General features: G+C 31.8%; 1 protein-coding gene and 1 long non-coding RNA gene across 15 annotated transcripts in view; one reads left to right on the forward strand and one right to left on the reverse strand.

The window, feature by feature from the left end:
- Rdl (Resistant to dieldrin) overlaps window positions 1-13,793 on the reverse strand; it is a 94,372-nt gene that overhangs the window by 10,009 nt on the left and 70,570 nt on the right. For 8 of the 14 annotated variants that reach the window (XM_074245070.1, XM_074245065.1, XM_074245059.1 and 5 more), the window contains exon 6: window positions 5,912-6,049. In XM_074245070.1, coding sequence (XP_074101171.1) covers window positions 5,912-6,049 — 138 coding nt within the window. Of the gene's footprint in view, window positions 1-5,911; window positions 6,050-6,916; window positions 7,055-13,793 lie in introns of all 14 variants that reach the window. The other 6 variants (XM_074245068.1, XM_074245066.1, XM_074245062.1 and 3 more) reach the window with 2 other exon arrangements.
- LOC141528826 (uncharacterized) overlaps window positions 2,276-13,793 on the forward strand; it is a 132,948-nt gene continuing 121,430 nt past the window's right edge. The window contains exon 1 of the long non-coding RNA XR_012479477.1: window positions 2,276-3,235. This is a non-coding gene — a long non-coding RNA (uncharacterized LOC141528826). The remainder of the gene's footprint in view (window positions 3,236-13,793) is intronic.

Raw genomic sequence — 13,793 nt, forward strand, 5'->3', positions numbered from 1 at the left:
GGCTGGTAAAAGTCACACGACGGATTCGAATCTCGGAAAATAATGCGATGGATTGGAAATAAAGTGTCCGATTTAAAGCACCACTCGGTTTTACTTTTTTATTACTCTTTATCTTTACAGTTTTTATTTCCAATAATTCAAACTCCACTTTTACGAATGAATAATTTACCTCTGCTTTTTTTTAGTTTACGATAAAAAATTTCTCTCCATTTTCGAACATCAATTTTTCGATAGAATCTTTCTCTTCTTTTTTTGTTACATCTCCTCTTCCTCCTCCTCCTCCTCCCCCCACTATAAAAGTAACGAAGTTAAACATCTGAATCTGAATCGTCTCGACGCTTTTTATTATCATTATTAAAAAAAAAAAAAAAAAAATTAATAAAAATGGTGACTCGCATTGATTGCGGTGATTTTTTACAGGTTGGTCTATTTTTTTTCCTCCTAAATCAGTTGATAAAGAAAAACACAAAGTATAATATCTCTGAGAGTGTCTTATATGTCTGGTTCTTTTATTTAAGCTCTATATATAGCGTTGGATTGAAAAATTCACAGTTTGTAAGGGTGATCTCGTTTCATTCGGATGCAACCTCGTGATTTAAGAGAAAGCCTTTTGAGAAAAGTCTGACGTTTGATCGTGACTGATTGGAGGCGAGTTTTATCAAAGAGATAGATAAGAAAGAGGGAATAAAAGACAAAGAGGTGTATGACGAGAAAAAATAACATGAAGAAAATAATAAAAGAAAGAAATGAGTTTAAATCAGAATGAGATTTTTCCCTTTTGTCAACGTCATATTCAAAGTTTGTTCATTTTACAGTTTATAATTTTTTAGCCCAACCAAAAACTCATCTCTCAGTACTTTCGTTAGTTTACAAATTTCATTATATTCTCTTCTTCTTGTTTGCTGGATAAATAAACCAAGAATGAATAAACCAGATGTAGAGTGTATAATTTAAAAATGCTGGGCTGTGTAATTTAAAAAACGGTATTTCACATGTCGTGCATACCGGTGGTTAGAAGAAAAAGATAGAAGGTAGAAGGTATGCCCATGGGTGACAACAACCATTGTATCTGAGACATGTCGCCTCTGCAGCTGTAACTACAAGCAGGAGCTTTTATTTGGGTTGTAACCGACGCAAGCTCATGAGAATCTAATGCTAAGCAAGCTTTTTCCCCGAGTCTGGGAGCTAAATTCACGAAATGAACAAATTAAATGGAGAATAGAGACTACACTAAGGTCTATTTCGGAGCCACACTCATTAAATATTGATACTCGGATGAGGTCAGGGCCTTAGCACCACCAGGGCTTCTAGCTTCAATATTACTCTGCTCTGTTTAATACCTACACGAACAAATTCCGCTGTTTGATGTAACCAGATTATTTTTATTCAAATTTTACCCAATAAATGTTTACTCTGGATGGAAATTTCATAATTACACGGGAATTTAATTGCGTAATGTAATTTTCGAAGGGTAAACATACGAAATTTTAGTAGCTGATGTCTACAGGCTGCTAACAAAATGTAAATTTACTGGTTGTACTGAACAATGTAACACAACACAATAGAAGCCGAGGGTGAGATGTGAGAGCTTGGAGGATGTGTATGTTCGATGTAAGTGTATGAAGGTTGACGGGGCTCAGGCACGCGAGATCTTCCAGGATTAGCTAACGGATTAAGAGTATGGGAATCGTTCTTGGCAAGTTGTTGGTGAAGTGAGATTACCGCGTTTAAATCTGATCCCGAAGACCATTTTCTTCTATATATATAGTGCTGATAAATGTTTCAATTTAATCAAATTTTCTTCAAACTAATTTTAATTATTTTATAGCGATATTAATGCTATTTTATGATATTATTTGAAAATTTGCCAATTAGAAATGACCCGTAGCTCTGGGTGTGTTTTCGGTGAATACACTGTTTCCTCCGAGAAAATAGACCCCAGAGAATAATGCTGCGCTGAATGAAGGTACCGGCAAGTAAATTATATTGGAGTTCTTAGCTTCTATTCTGCGAATCGTGTCATTTTCAATCGTTAAGGATACTAGTCTAATTGTCCGGAAAATAATAATGGCAACCTGTAGTTAGCGTGAAATTGCTGAAAATTTGGGATTTGTAAAAAAAAAATAAATTAAACTAAAAACACCTATTTCATTACAAAATACACCAGAGAAAAATGTTTTTATTTTTATTTTTTTTTTTTTTTGGTCACGTAGATAATAATAAAATATTTTTGTCATTAAAAAAACATCTGTAGACATTACTACAGCTTTGAGCCTTTCGTTAGTGATAAAAATATTTAGCAGATTCTCGAATTAGTTGTGGATAGAGAGACAGTAACCTCGAGTAAATGGAAGCGAGTCTCAGTAGAGGAATCGGTGATGAAGAGACCGGGGTTGTAGCTTTTGGGTTCTCCATCCGCCGAGAAATAGACCCGGATAATTCAGCTCGAGGGAAGATGCTTTTGCTCATCTGTAGGTCAGTCAGTGTGATCCGAGTCGTAATTAAGCCTTCATCAAACTAAGTAGGATCCTCGGATGTATAAAGCTCCTCGTCGTCTATATTAGGGCCAAAGCACCGACTCTGCTCTGTTAGTCCCGTGTCGAGAGCCTTTGCAAGCTTGTCTGGTAATACACGATCCGACTTTACAGGGATCACTGCCGCTGGACACTCTCCAGTCCAATAAGTCTTAATTAATAGCTCCCGTTAGTTCTTAAAGTCAATGACTCATTGATTTAATTATTATCCGCCTCTTTTTTATTAAACTAATCGAATAAATTTTATTTTACATCTTCTATCACTGGGGATATTTTTAGCATTGAGAGGAGACTCACAATTACGATTAAAAATGTCTGAAAGCATTAAAAAAATAATAATAAAAAATAGTTTTTAAGTCTAGAGGGGGTAATAAGCTTCTGGAGTGTTCACTAGAGATTATTATCTCTGTCGAGAGCAATGGAAGCCATTCACTACCGACGGAATAAAAGTGACGCTTGAATTTCTAAAGAAATGAAAGAATTTAAGAATTGATTTTTTTTTTTTTTTTTTTTTTTTCAATTTTTTAAAAGTAAATTTATTTGCTTTTGCAGTGACAAAATATAAGCTGAGGTTATAAATTAATAACTGAACTGAGAAGAACGGAGAGTGGGAGCAGCCAGGGCAAACACAGATGTCGAGTAGAAAAGTCGATGTAGGTTCAGACAGCATATATATTGGAGAGAAGATTGAACCGAGCTTGGTAAGTAGAAATAGTACAACCTAGTTAGACAATCATATCGAACAGTTTGAGTGGATATTGTATGTATTGGTCGGGCACCAATATTTGGTCTCTCAAGTACTGCCTGTATACTGCACAGTATTATCAAACAAATATTTACTCGTAACATATTACGAATCTATCGGGCGTGAATATTTAATCACGTGGGCAAAGTTCTAAAAGACTAAAATCAATATCCAACTAAATTTCATTGAAATAATAATCATTTATGCTGTAAGTATTACTATTTAATATTTAATATTTTAAATTTTCAAATTCACCGAGCTATTTGGCCTCGTTGCTCAAGTAGTCAAGGTATTGTGTGATCAGACAATATAATCTTACCTATTCGAGCAATTACCGTTTCAGGTAATTAAATATCAATATTTGCCCACTTGATTAAACGTTTCTTAATGCACATAAAATCTAATATTTGAGGGGGAATAATCGTTGTTTGAATGAAATTTTGGTGGAGAATCTGCAGGCTGATTTTTATTTCAGTAAAAAAATTAATTTGATTGAAAGAAAAAATTATTTAATCAATAAATTTTGATTCAAAATATTTTTCAATATAATTTTTTTGGTTGCATTAAGGCAAAAAATTGTAATACAAAAATTTTCTTATTGGTTAAATTTATCAAATTAATTAAAAAAAAAATGTTTTAACTTTTTTTTTATTTTTTTATAATAAAATTAGTTTTTTTATCGCACCTAAATTCACATTATTTTCTAAAAAAATTAAAACATTTAAAGAATAATTTACTCTCAAAATCAAGTTAATTTTTTCCAGTATATAAACTACCTAAACAATAGCCCAGCTATGCACTATAATAGATAAAACGAAAGTCGCTCAGTTAAACGATAATAACGCATTACTATTCACCGCGTAATGTTTCATTAGAAGATAATGAGAACTCGGAAAAAGAAATAGCTTGGTGAATAAACCCGGGGCAATTATCCGCGTGAAAGCTCTTACAGTCTGATTAACTCAGTATCCTCGATTTGATCCATTAAATCGGATATTATAATAGATGCGAGTCGCATATCGTACGCTATTTACATATATACAGTGTATCATACATATAATACCGTTAATACACGAGTACCCGTACGGAACATTGCTTTAAAACGAGCTCAACACTCGTGTAATCTATGGAACATACTATGCTCTTCTTTCGCCTCCTATGTAGTCGCACACACTGCATACAAACACACCGTCAATACAAATCCGTTCATGAATAGCATGACAATGTTGAAAGGATTACTTGTGTGCTTGAGCTGTTTTCCAACAGTAGGATCTATCTATTTTATCATTGATGCTATTTGTTTACTACTTATACGTAATTTATTTTATTAATAATTGTCATTAGGCTTTCCTTTTTTTAAATATTTCATTTAAAATACTTTTTAAAAATATTCATGTCATAAATATTGAGATGGAAACTAAATTTAAATTCAAGGCTAGTTTGCTCTATTTAAAGTTGAATTAAAGGTAACGAATGAAAAGGCTTTGGTAGTATGGAGAGGCTGAAAGAAACAGGAAAGCGAATAAGATGAAGCAGCAGTAGCTAAAGAAGAAGAAGAAGGAGAATAAAACTGGCAATATGCTGGCTCTTATAAATCAAGTTCTTGAAATCAAACTGTCTTTTCATGAAATTCCATTTTCTATTCTTCACTACCTCGGGATTTCTTTTCACTTTCAATCGTATCCACTTTTCATTCATTTCTCAAACGTGTATAATTTTTTTTTTTTTATTTTTACAATCTTAACATTCGTTTTATTATATTTTTTTCCATTCCTTTTATTATTTTCATCCTTTATCAGCACTCGCCGCGTATTTTTTAGTTCACTATTCCCTTTTATTATGTCTATTTTTCATAAGTATGACTATTGCTCATCGTCTTCATCGACGTCGATTGTGTGTCACGTGTTCCACCAGTGTTCAGTTTTTATTTTTCACTGTTCACTCTCTGTGTCTACGTCTGTGCTCTTTCTCATTCCGCACACGGCTGAACAATCATTTCCGTTTGTCGATATTTCCCGGCAAAGAGAAAGAACAAGAAAAGACATCAAGTATATACGACTCGAGAAAAGTAGCCCGTAGACAAACTGCTCAAGGACTAGTTTTTTTTTTTTTTTTTTTTTTTTTATTATTATAATTATAATTCTAATTATGTTATAATCGGATTCCAAAAATAGGTTTTATCAACTGTTTGCCTGCTATCGTTCGTTCTCTGTACTACAGTGGGTACGGAAATTAGCAGTATTGAATGCGGGGTAGATCTATCTTTAAAAGTAATCGTGACTACGGAAATTCATGTTTCCTTTGTCATCTTTATCAGTACTGTTGAATAGGGTCTAGGAAATTAGATTTAGAGTCAAATAAAAATTGAAATAATTAATTACTAGTGACCTACCAGAAATTTACGAATTGTAGAAAAAAAATCAGTTGAAGTTGATGAATCAAAAAACTAACCAAAACTCCTCCAAAAATTTGATAAAAAATTTACCTTAAAATACCCACTGTATCACAGAAAAATTGTACTTTTTTTTTTTTTTTTAATTATATAAATTAGTTTAGAGTACTAAAGAAGATGTAAAAAAAACGTACACATATTTATCAGGTGGGATGATAGATTGTCATTATCATACATTACCGGTAGTAAGACTGATCTCCATGGCGCGCTGACGATGTCCAAGGACCTTGAATTGGGGCAGAGAGACCTCGCTGCTGACACCGACACTGTTTGGCCCCTCGTTCCATTTGTACCGGATATCCCGCATTGTGTATCCGACTGTAAATAAAAGAGAGAACCCCCTGGTGTTGATAGACACCTACCGGAACCCAGGCCAAGTCCGAGGGGGCCTCCACTTACCTCACGACATCCACATTGTACGCCAATTATTTTCATTTTAATTTTCCGATTTTTTTGCCATGTCTTCTCTCAGATCGGCGGCTAAATTTCGCTCAGTTTAAAGCCATGTGTGTGTGTGTGTGTGGTGTGCCTGTACATGACATGAGTATGAGTGTACGGAGTGCCACGGAGCTTCGTTTGTTGTAATTCTGGTTGTTTATTTATTTTCGGTTGGTTACTTTTCCTTTCAAAATAAAAAAAGGAATAGATTGAGGGAAAATCCCTCGAGGATGAGGTTCGACCACACGTGAACTAACGGCCGGAAGAATCTGGAAGCTCCGCGGGGGATCGTGTGTGCTTTGCAAGTATAAATGTTGAAAAAAAATATAAATAGGAATGTATGGATGGAAAAAAAGGAAAATAAAACCCACCGGGTATAAAAAGGAATAAAAGAAGTAGAAGGAACAGAGAAAGGAAGAAGATCTTAGTGGTGCAATGGTGTAGAAAATAAAACATTGTTCAATTTGTGTGTACACATCGGTGAAGGCAGACCAGAGAGACCAAAGAGGTCTACCTTTTTATTTATTTTTATTCTTCCTTTTTTATTTCAATTTGTAAAAAAAGAATTTTACTTTTCACAAGTTTTCGTTTGATTTTTCTCTGGCCTTGTTTATCTTTGCTCATTGAATGTGAGAGGATTTAACGAAGAAAAAAAAATTGTGTATGTATTAAATCACAAATTTTGCTAAACATCTATTGAAAGATCTAGATGTGTATTTTTTTTTTTTTTTATGTGTATTTTCTAACCTGTAGATAGTTGTATGTTTCGTTGTCGCTGCCTGTGCCCGAGTACGCGAAACTGCGGGAGTTCCACCTCGCTTGAGATGCCGACCGATTGATAGCCAGCGTTCCATTTGTACCGAATATCGCGCATTGTGTATCCAACTGCCGAGAGAATAAAATATAAAAAAAGTAACGTAAAAAATAATCCAATCTAACGTACATAACAAGAGTAATAAAATTTTTCAGAGGGCGAGCAAGAACTTTATTTGTGGGTTGGGTTCATTCGTTTTCTCTTTCTCTTTCATTTTGATTTTGATTTTCATTTTATTGAGCCTCGAAAATGGTATTGTATTACTACTCGTGTTATTTATGCACATTTTTAAATTACGGAAAATGTGTCCCTTTGTTGCTTTCAAATTGTCAGGCTCTTTGTTAACCGATTTTACGATTGTCAATGCTACTGGAATTTTTCGCGCTCCAGTTTTCGATTACAGTTCGGTTATCGAGCAAAATTTAATCACACTGAATCATCATTATTGTTATCATTACCATTAGTCACTCAGAGAAACACAAAGGGAAAGAGAAAAAGAATGAGAACAAATATTTGGGTGGAATTTAAAAAAACAAATCAACACTAACGAAAAATTTGTAATTTTCATCACAAGAAATTATAATTATTCGTGAAAAAATTTTCTGCATGACCATATTAGGACATATTTGGCTAAATATGGTCTGAAATTAATCGATATGTTCATTTATAAATTTTCGAAAAAAATAGTAATAAAAATTTCAGACAGGTGGCGCATGGTCGCTGAATTTTCTCCTTAGAAGAGAGTTAAATTTTATAACTTAAGTAATAAAATAAAAGTAATTTTTCTTCCTCTTCCAAGGAGATTTTTGTTATATTTGTCTTGTAAAATGACGTAAAAATTTTTAAAACAAATATAAAATTGAAAAATTAATCATTTTTTCTTTTACATAGCCTGATATGAAAGCTAGAAATTCAGGGCCATTTTTGAAAATTTTTTTTACGGGTAATTACACATTTAACTTGGATTAAGGCATTACAATTTCTTGTGTTCATATACCACGATAATAACATTCCTTGGAAACGAAATCCGGTGGTAGCAATCGTTAGGTTACATCGCATTCCAGGTTTTCAAATGGCATTTGGCCGCGGGCACCTGCATAGCAAGCATTTGTCAGATTCTAGATTAAGTAATCTCGAGTATTCATGACTAAGTCTCCCGATTGTCTGAGTTTTGCATTCGATTTAAATTGGTTTCGTTTCTTTCAGTTTATATAGCAAACCAAACTTTATCAAATAAAAAGTATGCTTTTCTTATTTACCGTCAACGTCTTCACCATTTGTTATTCTTTCGTAAAACTTCTACAAAGCACAGAAGATAAAATATACTAAAGTAGTAGTGAAAATTTCCATTCCAATCGATAACTCGATTATATTTTTCTATCAACTGGTGACAGTGAATACCAATTTTTTTTATTGTTTGCTTCGATAAAATTTAATTTATTTCCTCTATTATTAATTTTAAATTCACTAAATCATTTTTATTACTTTAAAAACTTATTATGCAAATACAACCAAGTGCCATTTGAAAGGTTAAATACTTACTTACTTATAAATATATTTAATAAATTTATAATTATAACGAGTGCTATCGAAATAATTATTCAAAGAGTTTATCAACGTGCGAATAATTCAAATAAATTTTTTAAGTTAATAATGGCAACTTATTGCTTGTAAATAACTAGCAAGGTTAACGATATTAATATACATAGAACTTTATTTTATTTATTCTTTTTTTTTTTTTTTTTTTTTTTTTTTTTAAGTACTGGTAGTATCACGAGAACATTTATAAAGTGGTCAAGGACGACAAAAAAATGTTTTTACCTGGAGATCAAAAGAGATTGAACGAATAAAAAATAACAAAGTTAAATGTTTCGTGCAAGCGTGCTATTGTGATTACTGTAGTCCAAGCCTCTATATCTACAAATTACAAATTACAAATAATTTAAATTATTTAAACATTTATATTACACAAAAGAGAAACTCAATTTCTAAAAAATTCAATTGAAAAACGAAAAATAAAGGAGAAGAGTAGCAAAGTATTTAATTCGTTTGACAGGAGGAATTAAAGTGACGATAAATAGTTGAAGGACGCGGTCGAAAGAGGGCGCTTACCTCTCTTCTGTTTCTCTCTTTCTTCCGGTCCTTTTGAACGTCGATCTGGCTGTTGGTAGGTATCTAGCGATCTATCTACTCGGTTTGTTATCTCACTCGGTGTTTTGACATAATTGCATCTGCTGGTGGATGTCTAGTCCCCTATACCGTATACCGACACTCGACATTTTGCTGGCGGGTACGGAAACTCCGAGTGCCAACTACACGATACATTGCTCGCGCGTTTTCTCTACACCAATACTCTCTTGTGAAATGACACGTGCACTCACTGCTCTTTAACGAGACTAGAAACTATCAGACGTAAAATACTTCCCGTCAATATTTAACGCAATAAAATAGAATAACGCTGTAACAAATGTACGGAAAAAAAAGAAAAAGTACTTGATTAAAGAAAAATATTATCTTCTTTAAATAAAATATTTTTATTTTAAGTATTTTTAATTAAAAAACCTTTTCTTTAATCAATACTGTAAAATTCTTAAATAAAAATAAAATTATTCTTAATTTAGATAATAAAAAAAAAATTTTTCAAGAATTTTTTTCTTGAATCAAGTTAATTTTTTTTTCTAATGCAAGAAAAAAATTCTTGACTTTAAAAAATAAATTTGTTTCAAAATAATTTTTTTTGATCAAAAATTTTATTTTCAACAATTTTTTTCAACGTACTTTGTTCGTATATTATTATAATTATTATAAATGAAATTATCTTGAACAAATAGAAGGTGGGTAAGAATTTAGAATTAGGATTGAGTTTCTCATCTAGGGTCATGCGAATGAGATTAATTAAATAATGCATTAACTTATAATAAAAGCTTTCTCATCTCAGGCAAAGTTTTAACGAAAAGCACGTAACGCAATAAGCTCGTGCAGTATCATGCAGGCCCGTATATATCTATATCTACTTCTATATCCCTCTTTATGATATAAATGCAACCGATACCCGGGCACGTAACTGAATACGTGGCCCGAAAGTTCCTCTCGGCAGTACCCAGGGCGAGAACAAGAGCAAGAGGGAGTTGGGCTCAGTCTCAAGTTAATAAATCGAAAAGGAAAAACCCAGTTCAAAGTCCCTCCGGCGAATCTAACCAACCTGTAAAAACACTAGTGGGAAAAACTAAAAAGAAAATACAAACTACTCGAGAGTCTTTCTGACTTACTCTTTTTTCACTCTCCTTTTTCCTTTTTTTTTATACTGTACTTCCTTACACAGTATATATATATATATATCTACACACCAGCACCGAACAGTTATAGCTGGTGCAGAACAACCGGAGGTATTTGAGGGCATTTTGCAAAGCGGCTTTAACCCACCCCGTTATATATTCCTTACTCTCTTGCTCTTCAGCGCCCGGAATACGCCACCAAGTTGCTGGAAAATTAAATGCTTCAGCCAGCCAACCAACCGTCAACATTTGTTAGTATCTTTTAGTTTTTTTAAGCGACTTAACGAATTAACAAACTTATTTTATGGATTATTTTAATATTTATTGTTTACAACTATCCGTGAAAATTTTTTATAAATGGCTTGATATGTTTTTGATGATTTTATGGAAAAAAAATTCTGTCAAATTTAATTTTTATTAGAAAATTTTTAAATTTTACATTGAAAAAATTATTTAAAAATTTTTCTTGTAAATTTAACAATTTCTCAGGCCATCTATAAAAATTAGCCATACAATAAATTTTTTTCACGGATCCAAAAATTGCTACTACATGCTTAAATTTTCTACAAAAAAAAAAATTAAAAAAAAAAAAAAGACAACAATTAATTATATTTAATTAATATTTTTAAATTAAAGACGCATGCGCTGGCGAGATGCACAATGCGTTATTCGGTTAGTTTAATAATTATCATAAATGTAAAGATTATTATTATAACATTAATTAAAAATCGATATCTGTCAATCGGCATCGGGCTGCGTAGGCTCCTGAGGATTTCGTCCGTCGTAACTGGACCCCTCGCGAGGCAGTCTTGTATTTCGGCCTCTGGCACATCATTTGCTCATTAGTTAAAAATTAGCGCTTTATTATCAATCACAATCATAATTATTATCATTATCCATTCCATTAAACGTAAAACTATTTATAAAATTAATCATAATTATTTAGTTTTAAAGTTTTATATTAATATTATTGCGTACATGGCAAAAAATCAAGTTGTTAGCTTGGCTTATGTACAAAGAGGCTGTCGTGTTGTTTTTATGATACTTTTACTCAGCTAATTTAAGTTACCAAACATTGCCAAAAATAAAAGTTCAAGTCCGTTATTTTCCGGTGCAAAAGTATCATTAAAACATCTGGTATCAAACAGTGGAGACCCTTCGAATAGAAATGCACATATATATATTTATAAATATATAATTAAATTAAAAACATACTTAGCATTATATTACACAAGTATAAGTATATTAAATTAAATTAAATTAAATTAAATGTAGAGTAGCGTTAAATATAAATAGAAGTAGAGATTAAATTTAAAAGAATATTCATCGGTTAAATTTTTTTTCTTGGTTATTAAGGAAAAATATTTATTATTTCTTTTTTTTTTTTACGGTCTCTTTTTAACCAATCTCAAATTGAAGAAATTCATGGAAGGATCTCGTGAATATATTGGATTTTTTTGCTATTACCCCCGTGGAGTACCGGACGATATGAATTTCCCCCGCGGGTAGAACGAAATTTTTAATAACACCAGAAGCCACCAGAGAAACCAATCATATATATATACATATATAAATATATACTCTTGTTCTGGTAGTCTGTGTATTAGGGTGGGTCAAAAAAATCGAATAATTTATTTTTGATTTTATACTCTGAAAAATAGGTTCGTAGACACCTAAAAAGAATTCTCTCCAAGTATAAGCTCTTAATTATAACGGGAAGGTCCTCCGCTTTGCGGGTTTCTATTTTTTTCGAATAATCAGATAAAAAAATTTATATCTCGCTGCCAACTGCTTGGAAAAATATTCCGTGGCATAGATTTTGTGAGAAATTGAATGCTTTACAAAAAGGTCTCTTATGACTTTTTCAAAAACTCAACCGATTAAAAGATATTCATAGTTGAAGTTTGGCTATTTTAAGGAAAATATTCGTTTTTATTATGAATTTTATAAGTCGATGAAAAAAATTATTTCGGATTGCGGAACTCATGATTTTGTAGGAAATTTACTGCTCTACAAAAATGGTCTCTTATGATTTTTTGATTAAGTGAAGCCGTTACGAGATATTCATCGTCAAACATTAACGAATATCAATATTTCCAGTTTTTGATCAATAATTCGATAAATTTTAATTTAAACTATGAGTTTCAGGAAAATTTACATAAATTTGAGTTTCGATCGATAAAGAAATGTTATAATAAGTTAGATAAAGAATTATTGGAATTATCATTGATTTTCCTTGGAGAAATGCCTCAAGAAAAGATTTCTTTCAAACGTCCTGGTGCTGTTCATCATGCTAGATGGATGGCTAAGGCCATTTATAGTTTGAAAATGTATCTATTCAGAGATGAATTCAAACTCTCTCAGAAAGAATTGCATGGTCTTCGTCATTTCTGTATTTTTATAGTCACATTGTATTTAAAAGCTTGGTTTTCATCAACTTCTGCAACAACTGCTGCTTATCATGACTTGCAGTTTATGAAAAATTTATTGGAGTACAAACATATCAATGCTTTGATTTCTTCAGCTACGTGTGAAAAAATGATTTCGCACTTATGGTATTTGAGCGATGAACTTGCCATTTTATCACTGTTTGACGATGGCGTTCCATTAGAAGTAAAAAAAGTATTGTTGAAGCTGTTAATACTCGTGAAGGTACAGATTCTAAAGCTAAAAGATTTGTAATTGCTAAAAAGATTTGAATTCATTGGCGCAGAGAACTCTGAGTGACTTTGTGTCTAAAAAGTCATTAAATCTTTTCAAAATCTTCGATCTACCGTATGACTTTCTTGATGTCGATGTTGAATTATGGCCTACTAATGAGAGTTATCTCGAAAATAAAGAATACTTTCAACAACTAAAAGTTGTCAATGATTCAGCAGAGCGAGCTGTTGCATTAGTCAGTGAATATAATCAATGCTTGACAAAAATGAAGAACAATTCCAGTACTTATTGCAAGTTGTCAAAGAACATCAAAAACATTCCCAAATTGTAATAAAAGAAATTATTTATAGTAATAGCGTACTGTTATGTTAAAAATATAGACAATTATATTGCAATTGATAATTCAATAAAAAATTTATCTATAAAAAAGTTAAATACTGGTTGTTTCTCACTTGATTCAATACTTTTCATATTAAATTTGACAAAGAAATATGTCATTCACTTCAAATTAAACTAATCATTGGCTATATGTCGAAAAAATGCTCTAATTTCTTGTTTTAATGCAATCAAACAAGCTCAAGACTGAAAACAATATTAAAAAAATTGTTTATAACATTTCTTTATCGATCGAAACTCAAATTTATGTAAATTTTCCTGAAACTCATAGTTTAAATTAAAATTTATCGAATTATTGATCAAAAACTGGAAATATTGATATTCGTTAATGTTTGACGATGAATATCTCGTAACGGCTTCACTTAATCAAAAAATCATAAGAGACCATTTTTGTAGAGCAGTAAATTTCCTACAAAATCATGAGTTCCGCAATCCGAAATAATTTTTTTCATCGACTTATAAAATTCATAATAAAAAC

This window comes from Cotesia typhae, unplaced genomic scaffold (assembly GCF_013202065.1).
Source record: "Cotesia typhae breed Kobodo isofemale line unplaced genomic scaffold, CoteBio_Ctyphae contig_44, whole genome shotgun sequence".
Taxonomy (NCBI): domain Eukaryota; kingdom Metazoa; phylum Arthropoda; class Insecta; order Hymenoptera; family Braconidae; genus Cotesia; species Cotesia typhae.